Source organism: Balaenoptera musculus, chromosome 5, assembly GCF_009873245.2.
Source record: "Balaenoptera musculus isolate JJ_BM4_2016_0621 chromosome 5, mBalMus1.pri.v3, whole genome shotgun sequence".
In the NCBI taxonomy this organism is placed as follows: Eukaryota; Metazoa; Chordata; class Mammalia; order Artiodactyla; family Balaenopteridae; genus Balaenoptera; species Balaenoptera musculus.
Window position 1 is genome coordinate 96,235,358 of NC_045789.1, and position 21,705 is coordinate 96,257,062.

Sequence of the window (21,705 nt, forward strand, 5' to 3'; positions counted from 1 at the left end):
TTACTGTAATGCCTTCCCTAATCTCATCCTGGCAAGAGACGTTACTGTATTGGGCTGCACTGGTTTTGGGGTGGACTCTGCAAACATTTCATGCACTTATGGAAAAGGACTAATCAAGACCGCAATTTGGGGGCATTTCTATGCCTGAGTATTCTTAAGAGTGTAAATTGCAGAATTAGCAATACCGTATCCCCTGTTGGCTAGTGACTTAGATATACCCCAAGCCATGACTGGGGCAGAAAGTTAATTAATCTGCTTATTAAAAAGAAGAAATGTCTCATTTGCATGCATTTACATTTAAGTCTTGTATGCATCAAGCTTTTTGGTGGTCTTTGCTTTCTTTCCTCAATACCACTGACCTAGCTAGATATTAGCCCAAAACATTTACATTTTCTGCATCTGGGCTTTGTTTAAGGGGTAGATGTCTGGTTATCATTGGTTCCAGCAGAACTTGATTGCCATACAGATCATTTAATCTCTATAGACATCCTTTCCCCTCCCATGGGCTGTGCGAATTTTCTCCCAGTTATCACATACCGCAATTGAGAAAAGATTCATGTACTTGACCAATCTTAGAAAATAAAGACCTTGTCTCCATTAGAGTTGGACATGTTATTTGGGGATGAGCCATTCAATTATTTGTAATTTCCTACTCAACTGAATTTTCCATGGTCATTTTTGTGGGAGTTTTCTCTTTCTTGCTTTTCCTCTCTTACTCGGAGGTCTGCTTTGGCAGGGTTTTTTTTTTTTTCTTTTTTCTTTTTTCTCTCTCCTAGGGAAAGAAGACCATTGCACCATGGGTGTATCTTAGGCATTCCACATTCCAAATAATCGTTTTTTACCTGAAAATGCTTCAGTGACCTGAATCCTGGCCCCCTTAAACCAGCTTGAATGAAGCTTTGGGAGAAGGAGAGGGAGGGGGCTGGGAAGAGGGGTGATTGGGGAGGGCAAGGGGTCAGGAGGGGTTGAAATGCAAAGACTCTAACAAGCTCTTGCTTGGAACAACAGTAAGCAAAATCAAAACTATAGAGGAAGATCAGTGCAGAGGGAAATCTGCATGGGAGTGAATCACCAGCTCAGTTACCGGGAACCACGATGCCCCCCGTTTCTGTATTTTGTAGTCATCACGTTTCTGAACCATTACAACGGTGTGGCTGTCAGGGGTGAGTGGCTCTGGCAGCGGTTAAACCACCTATATGCTAACAAGCTCAGCAATCAGGTTGTGAAGGGTCCTGGCTAGGGGAAAATAATCCAACCAAACCTTAGACCTCTGTCAGGCTGTGAGGAGAATTATATTTTTGAACTAGTCTACAGTGTGGACAGGAAATGACCTCTCCACAAACTGCTTCTTTAAAAACAAGCAGTGGTGCCTAAAGCTATCCAGCTCCCCTCTCTCTCTCCCCCCCCTCCCTCCTTCCCTCCCTTCCTCCCTCCCAGCCTCCCTCCCTCTCTGAAGCTCCTGCTCTCTCCCTCCCCTCCCGAGAGCTCTCCCTCCCTCCTCCCTCCCTCCCGCTTGCTCTCCGTCTCTCTCTCTCTCGCTACCGAGGGCTCCCACAGCAGTTCCCAGCCAGTGTGTTCAGCCTGCCTGCCTGCCTGCCTCTGTGTGTGTGTGTGTGCGCGCGCGTGTGCGAGCGTGTGCGTGCGGCTACTTTGTACTGTGAAGAACACAGCCCATGTGCTCTGCATGGACGTTACTGCTACTCTGTTTAGCTTGATTTTCGACAAGCAGGCAAGATGTCCAGCACACCACATGACCCCTTCTATTCTTCTCCTTTTGGCCCATTTTATAGGAGACATACACCCTACATGGTACAACCAGAGTACCGAATCTATGAGATGAACAAGAGACTGCAGTCGCGCACAGAGGTAAGTACTTCAACCTTGGGTGTGTGTTTGTGTGTGTGTGTGTGTTTTTTTTTCAAACTGTGCTCTTTCCTGGGTGGCTGGCTGCATTCTGCGGGAAGTGTCCCACTAGATACTACCACGTACGTGGAAATGAGCGCCAGCATGAATCCACTAGTTTGAACGCTGGGTTTCCAGGCACAGCAACTCTTGGAGCTGGGGACAGTTTCTGCCGGAATCTTGAAATAGACAACCCAGCACTTGATTCGCCTGCCGGGTGTCCAGAAGTGCTGCTCTACCAGAACTCTGGCATTTTCAGGCTCTCAGTTGGTCCCCTTAGCGTTTCTTGAGATAGAATTCCGAGGGATTTGGTGATCATTTGCATCCAGCAAAATATTTTTTTTTTTAAACAAATCCCAGAGGAAGTCTGCTTGACCGGCATTTGCTTTTCAAAGTCATCAAAATCGAGGTGAAAAGGGCAGAAGAACCACCCTTCGTACTTTTCAGAACTAGCCCTGGAGGGGCATGTTTGTCTATTTCCGTGTTAAATTCAGAAACCAGTTGCTTGGGGCAAGGGGTTCTTGACTTTCTTTCCTCTCCGGTGGGAGTGTCTCCCAGGAGCTCTCACTTCCACGGGAGCTGGCTCAGAATTCAAGTCAGCTTGAGTTTTTGCATATTGTGATCTTGTGCCCCAGAGAGAAGCCTCACCTACTCGAAAGCAACTCTGGGAGCAGAGAGGAGACAGGACTTTCAGAACTTTGTAAATGCAAAACTCCAGACCGCCTCCTGCAATTTAAATATTTAATGCCAGTTGACTTTTCCTCTGTGCTGGCTGGGCTGGGAGGTCCTACTGTTGGGCTGTCCATTTGCCTTTAAGTTGGGGCTTTGTGTTGAAGTGTTCTGAGAAGGAGTTTGTTATAGGGGCACCAAAGTCACTTTAGGAAGTAGAAATCGCTGGGAATTCTGTCTTCTCTGCAGAGTACAGATACCCGGAGGGTTGATGGCAAAGAGCTTTCAGGGAATAGCTTTGGTAGAATTTTAGGTAGAAGCTTGACTCTCAATTCTGGAAAGGGACTCAAGGTTGTACGATAAAATAAAACACACTTGCTTGAATTGTTAACAGAGCCATGGAGAATTCATGATGTATAATGTATTTAATATAGCTAACAAGATGTGACCTGCTTTCTGATTGGCTAACTGCTGGACAAGGACTGATTTAAAAAAAAAAAGCTGGGCTGTCTTTATCACTGCTATTTTCTTTATATGTTAATACATCATAGATGTTAAGCGTACTTGATGATACCCTTGCTCTCCCCAGAAGCCAGTAGCTTTTATACAAGTGTAAACTCTGTCGTGCTAAGGGTGGTGAGCTGTTGGCAGAAAATGATATTTGTGTGTTGTTGTGTGTGTGTAGTTGTGTATGTATGTTACAATTTGTATATTGCATTCAGATATTTGCAACTGTGTATTGGAATCTTAAACTCTTGCACAAACTATTGATTGTGGCAGCCTGCTTTCAGAATTAGGAGGACAGAAAATGTCATACAGTTCAGGCACACATAATTGCAACACAGATTTGGAGTTAAAAAAAAGTCTTAAAAATATGATTAGTTTTAAAAAAGAGACCAGGGGCCTTTATGGATCAATTCTTGAACAGCAGCAGGATTTAAAAAGAACCCGTGTCCATCTTACATTTTAGAAAGTTTTTGAGGAGTTGTAGAAGGAGGTTTTCCTCCATCCTTCTCGGTTAAGAGAGCAGGCAGATTTCTCTGATATCTGTGTTCTCCTGTGTCCCTTAGTTATCACCTGGCCAGTTCTGAGCTAGAATACTTATCTGGAAGACTTCTCTATCCTGGCCCTCATAAAAATCTGCAGGATGCAATAAGGTCCCCACATTTGTTTCACATTTGAGAGAAAACCTTTGAAAGTCCCCCATTCATAGTATTGTTTCTTAAAACTGGCACGTTATCTTTTGTGAGAGCTAAACTCAGGAATTCCTAACTTTTGGATTCTGGGGTATTACTTTTAAGTAGAAAACCTGCTTCACAGCTCAAGATACTGGAGAGGAAAGCTTGCTATGACAAATCTTAAAGATTTTTTTAAACCTCGCTGACTGACAGAAAAGCACTGAGAACTGTTTTCTGGTATGTTCTAGAGCCAACCCTGAACATTTCTTCCCTTAATTAGATCTTTTTTATAATTATCCAAATAACTGCTCTGACACTTCCTTTTTTCTTTGCCAAGCAGTAAAGGATGTCACGAACCCAAGGCCATAAGTTTGTTTTCATTTCATATGAAAAAAAGGAGAGAATCAAATAATTGCTCCTAAGATATATAAATATTAACATTCGATATTAGATTTTGATCAAAGTTTGTAATGGAAAAAATATTTAGAAAAAAATAACTTCTTGAAAAAGTTACATTGTGCACTTATCAATATTAATGGTGATTATTTATGGTAAAGTTGTTCTGAGCCCTAGAGAGGGATTGGTTGGAATAAAGTGCAGTAATACCCAACAAGAGTTATCAGTTTATTCACACACAAAATCAAATAGATTGTTGAGTGATTACTTTTAGAATTTAACTGATGCATCCAACCATTTTGGACAAGAGAGACTCACTCTCTTTCTTCTCTCTCTCTTCTGGTTCCTGCTTCTATATTACATGGTATTATTTCATCGACTCCTAATATCGCGCTCTCACACACACATACACACTTATGTAATACTCTCGATTCTCCATTCTTTTTCGAACGTAGACTTGCCTAGAAAGAAATTGCAGCAAATCAGTTTCAATGAAAAAATTATAATCAAGTTTGCAGAAATTTCCTAGAAACCTCCTTCTTTATGGAAAGGAAAAAAAGTTGTAAAGAAGCATGGTGCTCACCTGCACTCCTTCCATAGATGACTCCCCCAGAGCATTCTCTCCTGGGGATTGATGCATTTCTTCCAATTAAATACAATCAAATCCCTTCAGAAGCTGGGTAGTTTTAAAAAACACTGGATTGGGAGTTAATCCTTTTTCGAACTTGTTTCTTTCACTTATATGGATCTTGGTTCCTCATAAGCAAATTATCTGCAAAGGCCTCTTTAATTTAAAAATTCAGATTTTACCAAAGTCCAGGGTTTGGTTTTCTTTAGTATGAGAAAGCGTTGTGAACTTGAGTAATGAGCACAGACATTACTTCTTGGCTCACGGTATTTAGTTCAAAATCACAAATGGTACTGAAAAAATAGGGTCATAGTGGAGAAAACATTGCAGGGAGCGACCCTGCCAGTCTTGTTTAAGGCCAGTGCTGGAAGCAAGCAGTTCCTGGGACAAAGTAGGTGCTCAATAAACATTTGTGAACAAGCCGATCATGAATCAGTAGATGACAGAGGAGAGAGAATTTAACTGTATCACTGAAATTGGCACCCTTCCTGAGAAGCACAATTCTGATGCCTTTGGGGGTCCTGGTACCTCCTGAAGCTGCTTTAGGGACCTGCTTCTAGTTCCCCTAAAAGTGCTCATCTCCACATTCTCCACACTTATTGCATCATGAGGCAATTTAGATCCCTAATCTTTGTGGCAAAGGGAAGCAAGTGTCTAAGAAATTACGGGACCTCATTTCTTTTTAAAGGAATATGAATGCATTACGAAGCAAACAAAAACAACACAAATATGTTTTAAATGCTGTTGGCTATTGTGGGAAATATAATTTCTTTGCAACACCAGAATCTCAGTGGAATTTCATAAAGAAGTACATAGATGTTTCCCCCTCTTTTTAATTGAAATTAAGAGAAACTCTTGGAGCTTTGTGTCAGTTTTGGTCACTGTAATTCCCAGGCAGTAGGAAGAGGGCTATGTTTTCCATTGTGTATGTTACCATGAATTGACCTGAGATCTTCCAAAATTCATTTACTGTTTGAATGGTCTTGCTGTCTCAAATGTATTTTGAAAGAACGAAACTGCACCATTTTTAGTTTAACACTGCACACAGAGTACCGTCAGATAGGATTTAAAAATGTGTCCTAAAGATTTCAGGATTTGTTCTGTAACAAGCTTCAGTAATAACAAAAATAACAGTATTTTTTTCATTTCCTGAAGTCTGTGCTATGAGATTAAAAATATGTACAGGTAAAATACGAGATCATCATAGTGACCTTCATTTTTAGTGAAAGGATTTTAATAATGTTGGATTTTTATAGAATTTAAGAAAGTTTATCAAGTTATAAAAATTTTGGATATTGTAGACAACTTTTTTTACCTTATTTCCTCATTCAAATGACCAAAAATGTCTCCATTCCAATGAAGATGTTTTTAAGTACATGGATTTTTTTCAGGTTGGCAGTATGCTAATTTTAATAAAATACCACAAACACCAGGAAAGTGTGGGTACTATGATGTATTTCTTCTGTTTTGCGGTTTTTTTATTCTTTTATCAATATTACACATCCCACTCCCAAAGAGAAAACTGTGATTACAATGGGAAGCTGCCATGTACACAAGGATTTTATTAGAATTACGGTTTTTAGTTTTGCGGGATTTAATATGAACGTTGAAAATATTTGAAGACCTTGAAATTTAAATCTGCTGCTTTCACCCCGCTTCAGCTCAACTCTCCAACTCCCCGGGGAGGGGGTGGGAGGGGGTGGAGGGCTCTCAGTCTTTTCTTTCAGCTACATTTTTATATACTTTAGTCACAGGGTTTCCCGTTGTAGCATCATGTTTATTCATGGGGTAGCTTAGTATCATTGATGTTCAGATGGAGCCTAGTTAAAATGAGATTAGGTATTTTGGATAGGTGGAAAAAAAATGAAAACTGCTTTGTGATAAACTTGGATTTTTTTTTTTTTTCCTAGAAATTTAGAAAGAAAAATGGTGCTGTTACTCTGAGACATATGAATGATTTTCAGTGTTAAACACAGAACTTTCCAAGTTTTTTGAAGGGGGTTGGTGAGGAGTAGGGGGAGGGGGGATTAGTAGTGGTAAGGAAAGCTATTTTGAAAATGTTAAATGAAACCAAAAGTGAAGTTTTAAAAAATAACAACTTCCAACCTCTCTTATTTTTCAAGATCTCTACATGGCCTCAGAAAACAAATTGCAGGACTCTTGTAAGGATTTTATTTTCCTGAGGTCTTTTTTTCCCCCCATTTTCCTACTATGGGAACTGTTTTTAATTAAAAATTGCTGCAAACTAACTATTCGTAGGAGGCCAAGAAGAAAAAAAAAATCTCTCAGCTCACATTCAACACAGATTCTTATCAGCCTAAAATCAATGCACACTTAAATCTCTCCCCTTTTGGTGTGTAAATTATGATATAGGATTTAAACAGTATTCATTTTTTAAGCATTTAGCTTTTTGTTTGGGTTTCAGAAAGAAATTAATTTAAAATATATGGAGACAGGGCTATAAATCTCCTTTTATTACATTTGTCCACATTAACCCATTTTCATGAGGAACACAGAAAACCCCCTTTCTGAACAAGCAAACGAAACAGAAAACAAACAACCCCAAATATTGTCAGGAACAAGATTCATAAACTTACTTATTTGGATTTGGTTGGTGGGTCTCGGAATATAATTGATCTGGAAAAACAAATCTCTTTTTGAAAGTAGCAGAAAACAGAGCTTTAAAAATGTGTTCAGCTGATGTAGATATGACATATACCTTTGTCATTTTCTGACCAAAATATTTTCCTCCTTTCTTTCTTTCCTTCCTCCTTCCTTTCCTTTCCTCCCTTCCTTCCTTCCTCCCTTCCTTCCTCCCTCCCTCCCTCCCTCCTTTCCTTCCTTCCTTCCTTTCTTTTTCTTTCTTTCCATCTTTCTTATCAATCTGAGCTTAGACTTTTATTTTACATTTAAATTCTGGCAGCATGCATCTGAACATAGGCAACTATTAATACTTGTGACAAACTTCAGCCCTTCCTTCAAGAATTTCTTTACTTCAGGCAATGACAATATCTGTGTCTGGAAATACAGAGACGATTAAGACCATTTGGTAACAAAGGGTGACATACAAACCAGTTCTTACAATGTAGTGCCCTGTTAGGTTAATTCACTGTGCCTTTGTATATTGAAAGATATACACCTTTCTGAAAAGTAGTCGTGATGATAGAAACTAGCATCTATGGAGGGGTCACTATCTGTAGGGCCAAGGTGCTAAGTGCTTTCTGTACATCAGCTCATGTAACCCTCGTAATCACCTCCTGAGACTGGTACTCCTAACATCTGCAGTCTTACTGATGAGGAAACAAAGGGTTAAGTAAATTGTCTAAGGTCACACAGATGGTAGTTTAATTTTAAAAGTTATGCTGTTAACTGCTTTGCTATATAGCACTTCTCTGAGATAAGAAATACTAGCAAGGATTTTAGTTTCACCTGTGGAAATTTATTAGGTGAATGCATTCATTTTTTCCTTGGATCGGTTGACTTTGGCAGTGGCTGGAAAGATGACCCCATCCACCTAACCTGGTTGGACTATTTGCCTCTCAGATGTCTGACTCATTTCAAAAGGGACCATGTGAAATTCCAAAGGATGGAATCAGAGGTGGAAAATATACCCTGGTTATTGAAAAAAAAAGAACCAAATTCACACTCCCTATTAAAGAATGAATATTTTCAGTATTCATCGAAGTGGCCTTATCTGAAGATGCACTGGACTTGTTGTGGAACACTATGCATAGTTATCTAAGAGTTTAATTTTTTAAACTTAAAAATATTTAAATTTCCATTCAGTGCTTGACTCTTCTCAGGCGTGTTCTGTGGAAGATGGTGGTTTAATTGTTTTAAACAACAATGGGATGAGTAGAAAAGCTATCCCATTTTTGGTGGTGCCACCCCCCTCCATATATAAGATTAGGAGAGTAAATTAGAATTTGGCTTGATGTTGGCTTTCTTTGCAGGTAATCAATTAGGAATCGTAGAAAAAATAAAGGCATAGAGGGAAAAGAGCTCCCAACATGCGTTGGTTTCTCACTATCCTAGTCTGACCCTAAGAGGCAGTCTGTCCACATCGTGTGTCTTTGGATTTCCTCCTGGGAAATGAGGTTTCCTTCCTAATCCTGTAGCCTACTTTAGCTAACTGTGAGGCCGCTGTGTTTGTAGCGAATGCCTGCCAATTATTAGAGATAAGATGGATCTCTTCATGTGATCCACTCCCAAGCCCAAGATGCATGTGTTCTGGTTCTCCTTTAACAGATAAGGAAACTGAGGCTCAGAGAGGTGAAGACCAAGTCCATACATGGGCATCCCCGGGGGCTGGATCTTTTGACTCCCCCGTTCAGTGCTCTGCCCAGAAGCTTGCCGGTAAAGGCTACCCGCTCTCTGTTGGAAGCCCTGACAGCCACCCCTTGCCCTCAATTTACTACCACTTTTGACCAGCCTAGTTTGAAGTTATAGTCTTCCAATTAAAAACAGAGTGCTGAGCGTTAAAAGATGTGGTAGATCCCTCTGAAGAAGAGGAACCACCCCTGTTCTGGGGACATCACAAGCCCCCATCCTCTCTTTTCAAGATTTGGATGGTCTCCTAACTATACTCTCTGCTCCCTCTTTCCACTGTATAATCTATTTTCCCACAAGCAGCCAAGGTGATATTTTTGAAGCAGAAATCAGAGCACGTCACTCTCCAGCTCCCCCTCACACCTAGAATAAGCTCCAAGCTCCTTGCTCTGGCTTTTAAGGCTCTATTGATCTGTTGTTTCCTGATGGCCCCGCCTTACCACGTGTTCAGCAGACTCCAGCCACAGGGGACTTCTTTGGATCCATTAACTTGCCAAGCTCGTGCATACCTCAACACCCTTGCCCTCAGTGGTAGAATGCATGTACGGATTCCTGCATATACAGATTCCTCCATAGTAACACATATAAGTATTAGGAAATCTAATTTGAATTAGAATTTGGCTTGGTGTTGGCTTGATTTGCAGGTAATTGATTCAATGTCTCAAAGAAAATAACGACCATGAAGGATGAGTCCTAGCACTTAGTAGGGCCTCTACTGATCAACTTAGATGCCCCCTTCACAGAGAGGCCTTCCTTGATCAGCTCATTACCCCTCCCACACACAATCTCACTCACTTTCTATCACATGCCCTGATCATTTTCTTCGTAGGAATTATAGCAAGCTGGTATTTTTTTGCTTCTAGTTTATTTCTCAAGTGTCAATAGAATATAAGCCACGTGGGAACAGGGCCTCATCTGTCTCCTTTACAGTTGTCTGCCCAGTGCCCCATAGCACATAGTTGATATGCAAAATATATCTGTTGAATAAAGGAAATTATGTTGTACCAGAACTATCCAGACTGACACTGGAATTTACCTTGCATCTTCCCAACAATCACCGACAACTACAGTTGGAAAAGAATTTGTAAGCCTAATAGTCGGGTGAGCATTTACAGATAGAATGTTCAGCCAGACCTGCAGAGAAAAGAAGCCTGAAGAGAGGAATTTCTTCTGTGAAAGAAGTGTTGAGCTGAGAACTTTGCCCTCTGGGTAGTATGAATCTGTTGGGAATCTCCTGACTTCTGCTGAAAAATATTTACACCTTTCTCATTTGCTGTTTCTACTACTTCTCTCTTTGGGCCCCTCCCTGAGGGCCCACAGCCATGAATTATGATATGAATCACGATAATACCTTACGTTTCCTGGAGCACTTTGCATTTTGGGAAAGTGCTTTCAGGGCCATTAATTAGCTTATCTGAAGTGATTTATACAACAGAAAATATGGGAAGTTATATTAGTATATGATGTGGTTTATAATGTCTCTGTGTTTACGAATTGTGTGGTGTGTTTGTGTTGTGTGTGTGTGTGAATGTGTGTGCATATGTATGAGAGAGAGAGAGACAGAGACAGAGAGACAAGAGAGAGATATTTGCTCACTCCAATCAGATTTTGTTCGTGTATGTGTGAACCTTCTGGTTAGGAAACATGAACAACTTTTTTTCCACTAGTGTTTTTTTCTTTGGAATGAAAAGAGTAGCGTGCCTGGAATGTAAAGATCTGAACTGAAGTATGACTTATAACAAATCAGATTTGGATCCAAACCCTGGCTCTACCTCTTGCTTGCTGTGTGATCTTAGGGCAGTCATTTAACTTTTCTGAACCTTCATTTTCTTAGCCTGAATTTTATGTTGGGAGGTGAATGGCTAGTGCATGTAAAAATGCCTGGTATATAGTAAGTGCTCAATAAATGGGAACTATGATGATGATGATGATGATGATGATTATGCTGCCCTTTTCTCTGCCCCATCAGAAAACTAAGTTGTGTAAGTCATGCAAAACATTGCTTGATTTCCTAAAAGTATCTTTATTTGCTTATTTTTCATTGAAGTATAGTTGATTTACAATATTGTGCTAGTTTAAGGTGTACAGCAAAGTGATATACGTGTGTGTGTGTGTATATATATATATATGTTCTTTTTTCAGATTCTATTCCATTATAGGTTATTACAAGATATTGAATATAGTTCCCTGTACTATATGGTAAATCCTTGTTGTTTATTTTATATATAGTGTTGTGTATCTGCTAATCCCATAGTCCTTCCCCCTCCCCCCTTCCCCTTTAATAACTGTAAAAGTACCTTTAAAAATATATCTTACAAGGCTTGCACAAGCATATTTCAATTTAATGAATGAAACTTGCAGTGACATGTAGGATTTGTGGGTTTGGGGTTCTTATAATACGTGACAGAACCATCAGGGCGTTCCACCATCATATAATAGTGATGACACAATAATCATACACCTTCTTGTGGCTGTGATCTCCCCCAAAGTCCAGGTTATAATTAACTCTTAGACATACCAAGGTTAAAGGCTAAGAACTGATCAGTGTATGGGACACACGCACACCATTCTGTTGGGGAAAATCTGTGTTCAGGGTTTGCTCTAGCTAAGAACTCAGTGGAGACAACAGAACATTGAAATGTTCCCCTTCACCAGTGCCTTTGCAGGGCCATCTAAACAGGGACCCTGGGGAGGGCTGGAGAGCACACACCCACTGTCCTTGACGGGCCATTTTGTCTAAAGAGGTGCACTTCTCAAAATGCTGCCTGGCACGGACTCCTCCAAGGGAGCTGTGTCCGTACTGGGTGAAGCCCAGAGCCCCACCTGCGTGTCTGGACTGATAGCAGCCCTGCCAAACGGATCCACTGTGACACCTTGTGGCTTACTCCTTAACACAGTGCAATGTACACGGGTGGAACTGGTGATGCCCTGAACAGCACCATGTGGCATCTGTCTGGCCAGGGGGATCAGGTTGACAGGTAGTAAACCTACCCGCCTCTACTTTCTTTATGGATGCAACCGAGTGTTACGATGGGCTGCTTTGTCCCACCGACTTCAGTGTACAGCCTCCCTGATTTTTCATATTGAATTCCTTAAATTACACATACCTTCCTACACTTCATTTCATTGACTAGGTCACCTGTGATTTTTATGTAGAATTCTACATTAATAATAATTTTTAATCAACCTTTCTAGAGAAATAGCTTACATAACTCAAACGTTACATTGTTTTAAATTTTAATTTAATACATAATAAGTGAAATATAATTTAAATTTACATTTGTTTTAATATATGTTATATTTTTGAGAGGGTAGTGCTTTAAATTTTGCCTCCCATTATGGGTCATTTCTTAGGATTCATGAAAATTTGGTCTTGAGACTGAAAATCTGTGTAGACAATCAAAAGTTACACTAATAATTTATACAAGGCTAACCGTTTGGCAGTACGCACACACACAAAACCCTTCTTATGCCTTATAATGTTAGCCATGATTACCCTGCAGTTGGCTGAAATTTCTTCCTTGAAATTGAAATTAAGCAGTTGGTGTGTATCACGTGCCTTTGAAAGGTTCTGATACAGAAACTTTGAGGGAGCCTATGGCTCCCCAGTTGGCTGAATCCTAGAATTTCAGGGCTCGAATAGATGTGAGTGATCATCGAGTCCAAACTTCTGATTGTGGAGATTGTGGAAGTGCCGAAACCAGACACAGGTGGCGCTTACCTGGACTACAGCCTGTTGTGGATACAGAAGTGGTCTCAGGTTTTCTAAATCATAACACTAGCTGCCCAGGTAATACCCAGGAAGTGGCCACATCAAACACTCTTACCTATCGCTAATTTGTACTTCAACCCTACAAACACTTTTCCTTTTCAAACCCCTTTCTTCTTTCCAGTTTTCCAATTTGCCCTAAAATGGTATCGATCTTTAGCATCATGCTATTGATGTTGAAAAACGCATCACTAAGCTTTATTGCTTTAGAATTTATGACTGTTTTCCTTGCCAATTTATTTAAAATAAAGTTGCATATGTTTTAAGATATAGGTCTACTTTTTCTGATTTTAAGAACTTGGTTCGGGCTTCCCTGGTGGCGCAGTGGTTGAGAATCTGCCTGCCAATGCAGAGAATACGGGTTCGAGCCCTGGTCTGGGAAGATCCCACATGCCGCGGAGCAACTGGGCCCGTGAGCCACAATTACTGAGCCTGCGCGTCTGGAGCCTGTGCTCCGCAACAAGAGAGGCCACGATAGTGAGAGGCCCGCGCACCGCGATGAAGAACGGCCCCCACTTGCCACAACTAGAGAAAGCCCTCGCACAGAAACGAAGACCCAACACAGCCATAAAAATAAATAAATAAATAAACCCAAAGTTAAAAAAAAAAAAAAAAAAAAAAAAAAAAAAAAGAACTTGGTTCATTATCAGTAATAGAATATTTGTAAAGTACAGCAGTGTACAAATAGGTAAATACAAATTATCTTTAGTTCTACTATGCAAAAAATTGCTGTTAACATTTTAGCATATCAATCTAAGACAGACATCAGCCTTTACATGCTTAGGGACATACCGAACACCTATTTGAATACAATCTTTTAACTAAAATTATGAGTATTTCACCATGTTCTTAAATCTTCTTAAAATTTTGAGTTGCCTGAATTATTTACACAAATGTTTATGTTTTTAACATGATATATATATTTAAAAAATTATCCAGCTTCTTTGCACCATGATTTGACCTCAAGGAAGTAGCATTCTTAGTAATCGATCTTGTCCCAAGTAAGTTGGAGGGCTGCTGATATAAGGAGTCAGCTGTGGTGCCTGTTGTGATTACCATCAACATTTAATACTAGTCAGAGATCTTGCACCCAGGGCTCTCTGTCTCCTTTTAAGAAAGCTTTTCCCTCCCATTTGAGGGCAGATCATTTTCCCCCCGTTTATCTTTCCTTTATATTGTTTCTGAGTCGGGAGGCAACCAGCACACAACCTTGTGCAATGTCTGTAAATCAAAAGATTTTTGCACAATTCCTACTGCAAAGAGGGAGGTTGCATTCACGTTAAGAGTTAGTGTTGATCTAGAACCAGTAGTTGGGATACAGCCAGTTAACTTATGATACCGTTTGAAGGACATGTCTTCAATTCAAGGAGGAAAGTGATATCTCATAAAGTGGGCTATGTCATGAGTTGTACGCAGTATTATCTTATTTTCCTCACTGGATCGAAGAGCTCCTTGGGGTCAGGTACTACCTTATTCATGTTTTATCCATCATGACAATTGACAGTCTTGGTGGCCAATTGCAGTCTTGTTTTTAAAGGTACATTTCACAGAGGCCGCCATTTTGTAACTAGATTCTGAGTTATCACTGTTTTTATATGGGTGATATGCATTTTATAGATAAGCCTCACTCACACGTTCTAGGAAAGAGCAGTCATAGCATGCAATCAGACTGTGTCCCCTGCATAGCATGAGCTTTGAATGATTAACTTCTGGAGTCCAGCAGACTTGTTTCTCTCCTTACTATTTGTGTGACCTTGAGTGAGTTAACTCACCCTTCTGTGCTCTGGATAATGTGGGGATGATAATAGAATCTACGTCCTTGGATTTTTATGAGGATCAGGTGAGATAATTCTTATAAAGTGATGAGCATAGTGCCTGCGCCCTCTGAGTGTTCATTACTACGACGACGATGACGCTGATTTGCTTGGTGGATGTTGAAGTCTACCACGTGTGATATTACTGGTCTGGAGGTGAAGAGGGCAGCATGCCTGACTTGAAAGGGCTTAGTGAGACCACAGTAAGGATTTGCAGAGAAGGAGGGATGAATGGGAATTTGCCAATTTAAGAATAGTGGTGGAAAGGATGCTTTTGGCTGAAGGAAAGGCACAGGCAAAGAAAGTGAGTCTCAAAAGGTGATGCTGTGTTTGCGGAAGGGTGAGGGTTTTGGCATAGCTGCGGCTTAAGGTCTAGGGTGGTTGTGTGAGTGTGTATATATGTGTGTAGGGTGGGGTTGGAATGTGGTAGGAAATAAACCTGGAGAGGAAGTGAGGGCTGGTTGTGAAGGCTTCGTTATGTCCAGTGAGGCCGTTGGTCTCTATCCGTTAGAGACTATCTGCTGGACTTCAGCATAGTGAGTATGAACAGGGCCCTGGCATGATTATTTAATTTCTCAGTGCTTTGGTTTCCTCATCTGGAAAATGACACAAGAGTAGTCCTCACCTCATAGGTTTTGTTTTAGGGAATTTCATGGGATGAGGCCTTTAAGCTTTTAGACCTGCTGGTCTACCACCTCACTACTATCTAGTAAGGATTCCATCAACATTGGTTTCTACTCTCAGGCAAAGGGAACTAATAAAGGTACTTTTTGGCCCGGGCAGTGAAACCAATGATGTGCCTTCGAGCAAGGTCACTCTGGTCACTTTGTGGAGGGCAGACTGGCAGTCTGTCTAGGAGCGCATTTGTCTGCTGAGAGGAGGGAGTCAGTGGATGGGGAGATGCACAAAGGAAAAATGACACACATTTACTGGCTGGCTGAGCTATTTTTAGCTTAGCGTGTCTGAAGCAAAGGATGGATTTTCATGGCATTTTTTTTTAAGATGCAAAATTACTGTAAGCCAAAGTTATGTAACTTGCCTAGGGACACTTTATTTGTCCACCAATGAGGCCACTGTGGGGTCCACAAAACTTTTAGCAGCCATTTTAGAGGGTGGGTCCCCAGGGTCGCCAACCCTGACTTTTCCTCCTGCCTTGACAGAATTGGGAAACTCGAATTGATGAGCTGGGGCTTCTGGGAAGATCCCCCCCTTACCTGGCAGCCAGCCTGGAACCAGGACCCCAGACGGAGATGGCAGTGAGTCAAATGAAGAGGCTGGGTGGGGAGCGAGAAGACGAGTTGAAATCCTTTCCCACCCAGGCCACGTAACATGGGTCTCTGAGCCTCAGTTTCCTTGGTGTAGAATGGGCAGGACAATAGGTCAGCATCTGAGGGAAATCTTGGACACTCAGTGAGACAGTGGAGGGACACTGCCAATACTGGGAGGTATTGGAGGGTGGCTCTGCCCTTCCCTACCTGGAATTTCATGTCATATCGAGGGCCAAAGAATTTTGTTCAAGAGTGTTTCTTAGACTCTTCTCACATTTTCTTTCCTCCCTAAACTTGAGCCTGTGACCTTAGATAGATCCTTCCCTTTCCTGAGCCTATTTCCTCTTTTGACAGCTCTGGATTCGAAGAGATATGAACTGCAAGGTATCCTTTCCATCACTATTTTTATTCTGATTCCCATTAGGTGGACTGTCTGCTTCTGTTTTTAATCTCCCCCATGAAACATACAATCAAGGTAAATAACGTGCTCCTGACATTGAGACTCCTGCCCCTTTTCTCCCGCCTCGCTTGCTGAGGGGACCTTGCTGAGTCACTGAAAGATTTTTCTTGCTTTTCCTCACACACTGGCTGGAGCTGGACCACCACTCTGGCCTCCTCACCCTCTGGGCACCATTGTCTTAAAACCTGCACATGAAAGAAGGTCTGGGGATTGTTTTTTCCGGTCTTTATAAAAAACCTCAAAATGCAAATGCAGGATGTCCTAAAATCACAGAGTTCAGAGGGGTCCCAGTACCGTTAGTTTCTTTCTTTTTTTTAAGAAAGGTTAAAATTCATCCGAACCAAGACTAGAAAATAAGCTTAAGGTGTTAGGTTATTCCGAAAAGACTGTTAATGCCTGTTGGCTGAGTGCATTAAACTGCTTTGAAATGATCACTTGTGTGTACTATTTTAAAAGCTGCTTGCTAGGAGGGTTATTTAAACCTGTTTTTTTCCGGACTCAAAACTTCACATTTGTCCGTTGAAAAAAATACTATATTTGAAACAAATAAACATTAGAATATAGTTTATTATATTTCCAGCCATTCGTCTGAAAGGAAAATATGTCAAGACATTTATAGTTAGAAACTGAAAACTCCGCCCTAATTCACTCCATTGTATTTCCAAGGAGCCCAGCCATATATAATATTACCGGGTCTCCTGAGGCCTCCTTGAAGGGATACCAGATACTCTTGGTATAACAAGAGATTGGGGGAGGTGGGGAGAGAATGGCCAGGGAATGGCTTCCAGTCCTAATTCTATATTTCCTGTGATTTTTTTTTTTAATGGAGTTAGGGGAAAAGGAGAGAAAAATGAACTCTGCTGTTACTTTTAGTATGGCTTTGACTTTAAAACCATTTAAAAAGGAACATTCATGGTGGCACCCTGGGGTGTCTAGGATGGGATTGATTGCCTTGGCTCCTTCATCCCTCAATCACCTATTGAGTTTTTTTTTATTATGTGCTCAGTGATGGAGGTCTACCAGGAAGCCCTGCCCTCATGCTCAAAGCCTAGTGGGGAAGACAGCCAGCTGAAAGTCTGCTTATGATGGGCAAGACTGGGCTGTTGAGAGCAGCGAGGATGGAAGGTACCCCAGCAGGGACTGTGGCATCAGGACACACACACTCCCGCGCCCGCTTACGCTCTAAGTTGCTTACATTATGGAGCAAATTGTGATCTAAATATTCATATTTTTAATCTAGAGCACTGCTAACTTTTTGACAACACTGTGTATCCGATGATCTTTAGAGAAATTGAGCTGCTTAAATATCCCAAAACAGGGAGATAAAGTCATGCAGCATTCATGCCCCCATGATGGCTGCAGCCAGGTCCCTTAAACTACTATAACCTAAACTGTGGGTGAGGAAGAAGAAAAGGGGACTCTTCTAAGCCTACTTAAAAGCCAAGATATGGCAAAAATAATCTCTTTTTTTTGCCTTAAGCCATGAGAAATTGTCTTTGTGTAGGGTAGAAAATGTCATCCTTACCAAAGAGTTAATCATAGTAATTTTTGTGAAACTTCCAGGTTCTCATTTAATGAATCTTAATTGAAAAAAAATCCCCCTCCTCCAACTATGGTATATAGCTAGACAATACTGAGAGGAGTTTAGGGAAGGAAACAGATCGTGCAAAGCCTTGAGTGGTTAGGAATCCATAAAACTGAAGGCAGGGGACTGGATGAGAAAAAAAGCAGTATCTCAAAAATTCAAGATGAGGAACAATGTAATCATACTGTGTATTTATTAAGTATCTGCTGCGTGTCAATCTCCCAGCTGAGTACTTTAACCTTATTGTCTCAGTTAAGTTGCACAGCAGTGCAATAAGTAGGATTATTATCTCTATTTTACAGATGAGGCAACTGAGGCTGAGAGAGGCTTAGTAATTAGCCCAGAGTTTCACAGCAGGCAAGAGTCACACTATGGCTTGATCCTGGGTGCACCCAAGGCAAGAGCTGATCTTCACCCCGCAATTCCACTAACTCTCCAGATGGTGCCCCACTTTACAGGTGAAGAAACTGAGGCCCAGGGAAGTTCAAGCAAGCCTTGGGTCATAACACGAGGCACAACTGAAGCCTTATCATTGGTGATGGCTTTGGTTCCTTAGCGGGAACCAGCATGTGCACAAAGAGAATCCACCATGAGTTCACATCACCCTGGCCTTCTTGAGGTGTGGGACCACATCTGGCTCATCTTTGTTCAACAACACAGAACACAGGTGCAGAAGAGATGTTCTAGACCTTTCTTGACTCAATAAAGACTATGAGAAAAGAAGCAGGCCCAGAAGTTTAAACACAACTAACTAAGCTCCACACAGACAAGCAAGAGTTCTGTCCTTCCAGGAACAGCAGCCTATAGGTCATGTTTATGTGAATTAGTAAAAGGTCTTCCCTCTGGGTGAGCTTTTTTGTGCAAAGGGAAAGCTTTCTGGTCTTCCTGGCAGACACTAGCCCCAAAGGGCTTGGCAAAGTGCTTGGGATTTCAGTCCCCTCTTCCTATTTCCTTGGCCAACTGCCTTTTTTGCAGTGCGGAAACTGCCCAGATGTACAAATAGGACTATTTTTATTTAATTCAGTCACCCAGTGTCTAACCCAGGACCTGGAATCTGATGGATACTCACTACATATCCATTGAACACATGAAGAATTTTAAAGGCAGTGCTAAATGGTCTACTGTCATTAGAATACAGTGAATACCGTAGAATGTTTAGGCCATGTGTCATGGAAGAGGTTGGATTTGAATTGGTCTTATAAGGGATTATAGGCTTTGGATTTGTTGAGGAAGAAAAAGGGCAACCCAGCTGGAGGGAACAAAGGCCTGAGATGCTGGTCTGGGGCAGGAATAGGATGAGGCTGGCTGCCCTCTGCTCAGGGAAGTCTCTGCAGGTGGGAAGAGAGTTGCATAATTGGGGGAGGCACCATTCTATTCTCACTGCGTTCCATGCTTGGGGCCCACAATCCACAGAATACAGTCATTTTAATGGTATTTTGAAAACGTCACTCATGTTGCTGAAAGGAGAATGATTTGGGAGGATTTAATAGCAGATGCAAGAAGACACATAACAGAAGGATATTACAGTTTTCCAGGTAAAAGATAATAATGAATTGGATCAACTTGAAGCCCGTCAGGGGGGCAGATGAGTGTGGATGGGGCAGTGCTTGGTGATGGATTGGCAGTGGAGGGTGTTGGGTAGGAGAGGTCTCCAGCCTAACTCTAAGGTTACTGGAATAAGTGTAGGGGCTCTTTCCAGACTTTATCTCTACCCATTCTTGCCAACAGCATGTATCTGTGTCCTCAAGCCCCAAATCAGTGTGCAGTTCAATGATGTTCACTCTACCTGCTTCCCAGAATCCACTTGAAATAACAGTAACAGCAACCTCCGTGTCCATCCGTTCTGTTAAATTCCTCCGTAGCCTTCTCTGCCTCCCTTGAGCTCTGCATTTCCCAAGCCCCTTCCCTTTACCTACTTTTGATTAGCTTCTACTTTCACAGCATCTTCATCACTTACCAGTTTGTTCAACATTCTTTTTTTTTTTAAAAGCAAAGATTGATTAAGAGTTTATTCTCTTCCCCATTTCTGAGTCTCATTATTTCCTTGTTTCTTCTTGGTTATTAGTGGTCCTGTTTTCTCTGAAGTGCCTTTTGTCTTTGAAAAGCTCTTGTGATTCTCTTAAGCCCATTTGCCGTTTTCCTGGCCTGTCATCCTTTTCCCTATCAACCTTAAGTACGGCATTAGAGTTTTCTTTCATCCCTTCTTCCCTTCTCCAGGTACAACTATAGACACTTGACTGCTCTAAGTTTGCTAAGCAGCGTCTGACTCAACATAGAAGCTCAATAAATATTGGTTAAGTTTGTTCCTTTTCTTGAACGTGCAGACTTTGATGGAACCAATTAAAATGCTCTGGTACACACTCTCTTTTATATTTGTATACATATGTGTATGGCTACCTGAATCCAGGCTTTCCCTGGGGAGACTCACAAAATAATTTAATTCTCTGTGACTCTGTAACAGTGAGGTGGATTTTCACCCATGTCTGTGGGAATACCTCAAAAGTATTGGGTGCTCATCATAAATGTTCAATCAATTCTTATGAGTGAATTTACTTTTCAAATTAGTTGCTAGGTGACTTTTGATGTTTTTGCATAATGATTATGGGTCTCAGTTTCTATATCTGTTAAGTGGCGGTAATCAGGGAATCAAAAAAATTTAGGGACATTTGCAGAGTATGCATATATTCCACATATGGAAACTGTGCTAGACTCCAAAGAAGCAAAGATGGCTAAGACTAGGAATAAGAAGGAAAATAAGATGGTTTGTTGTAATGACCCTTTGAAGATCTAGTTGAAATTTGAAGAACTGTTTGCCCTGGATCGGGAGTGGACCCTAAAGTGAGGTCATTTCTTTCTTTAAACCACATCTGGCCTGTCTCTCTCTAGGTTAATGTTAAAGGTAAGATGAGGTAACATTTGAAAGTGTTTTCAATAAATATAATTACTTTATAAATTCCACGCTGGGAAATTATCATTAAATCAGAGGTTAGAAGATTTATACAATGGATGGGGCATTTGGTGAGTGAAAGGAGATTTTTGAGGACCGATGGAAATAGTTATTTCTGGAAATAGCTTGTTGTTTGCTGATTACTGCTAATTAGCCTCAGTTTAATGCTTTTTCCCTTAAAGTGTTTAGAGATTTGTGATGGGATTATCTATGCAAATTGAATACTTAAAAAAACCCTCTGCAAACCTGTATGTTATATTTATAAACTTTACATTGTACTAAAGTCAGCAAATGTCACAGAATTAAAATCAGTAAATGCAAAAGTGAAGGTTTCCATAGCAACAGTAACTAACCCATATTGCATGTAAAATGGAATGTACATTAGGATTTACATTTAATCGTCTATTAGTAGATAAAAATACTGTACAGAGCAGGTGCAATATGGTTACGTTCGGGTGACCCTAGCAGCTCTTTATCTTTTAAACTTCAGGCTTTAGCTACTGTAACTCTTTTGTATCTACCAAATTTTGACTCCTTTAAGGAAAATGAGGTACGGAAAATTAGAGGCGACGTTAGGGCAGAAGTATGCATCCCTAGATTTAAATGTAGCAGAACATCATCCTTGCATAAATTATCAATCAACTCAGTAGGTGTTTCAGAGAAAGAAATAGATTCAGAATACTAAATGTTTATGAAATTGTTGCACGAAGCATACTTAAGAATTTCTGTCTCCGTAGTTAGTTTAACCAAATGTTCAGTG

At 40.9% G+C, this 21,705-nt stretch overlaps 1 protein-coding gene across 10 annotated transcripts in view; it reads left to right on the forward strand.

Annotated features, from left to right (window-relative positions):
- The first annotated feature begins 1,498 nt into the window (after positions 1-1,498).
- The window catches only part of LDB2 (LIM domain binding 2), a 382,402-nt gene continuing 362,195 nt past the window's right edge, over positions 1,499-21,705 (forward strand). For 3 of the 10 annotated variants that reach the window (XM_036853158.1, XM_036853162.1, XM_036853161.1), the window contains exon 1: positions 1,500-1,866. In XM_036853158.1, coding sequence (XP_036709053.1) covers positions 1,735-1,866 — 132 coding nt within the window. In that variant the 5' untranslated portion in view covers positions 1,500-1,734. Of the gene's footprint in view, positions 1,867-21,705 lie in introns of all 10 variants that reach the window. The other 7 variants (XM_036853152.1, XM_036853156.1, XM_036853159.1 and 4 more) reach the window with 6 other exon arrangements.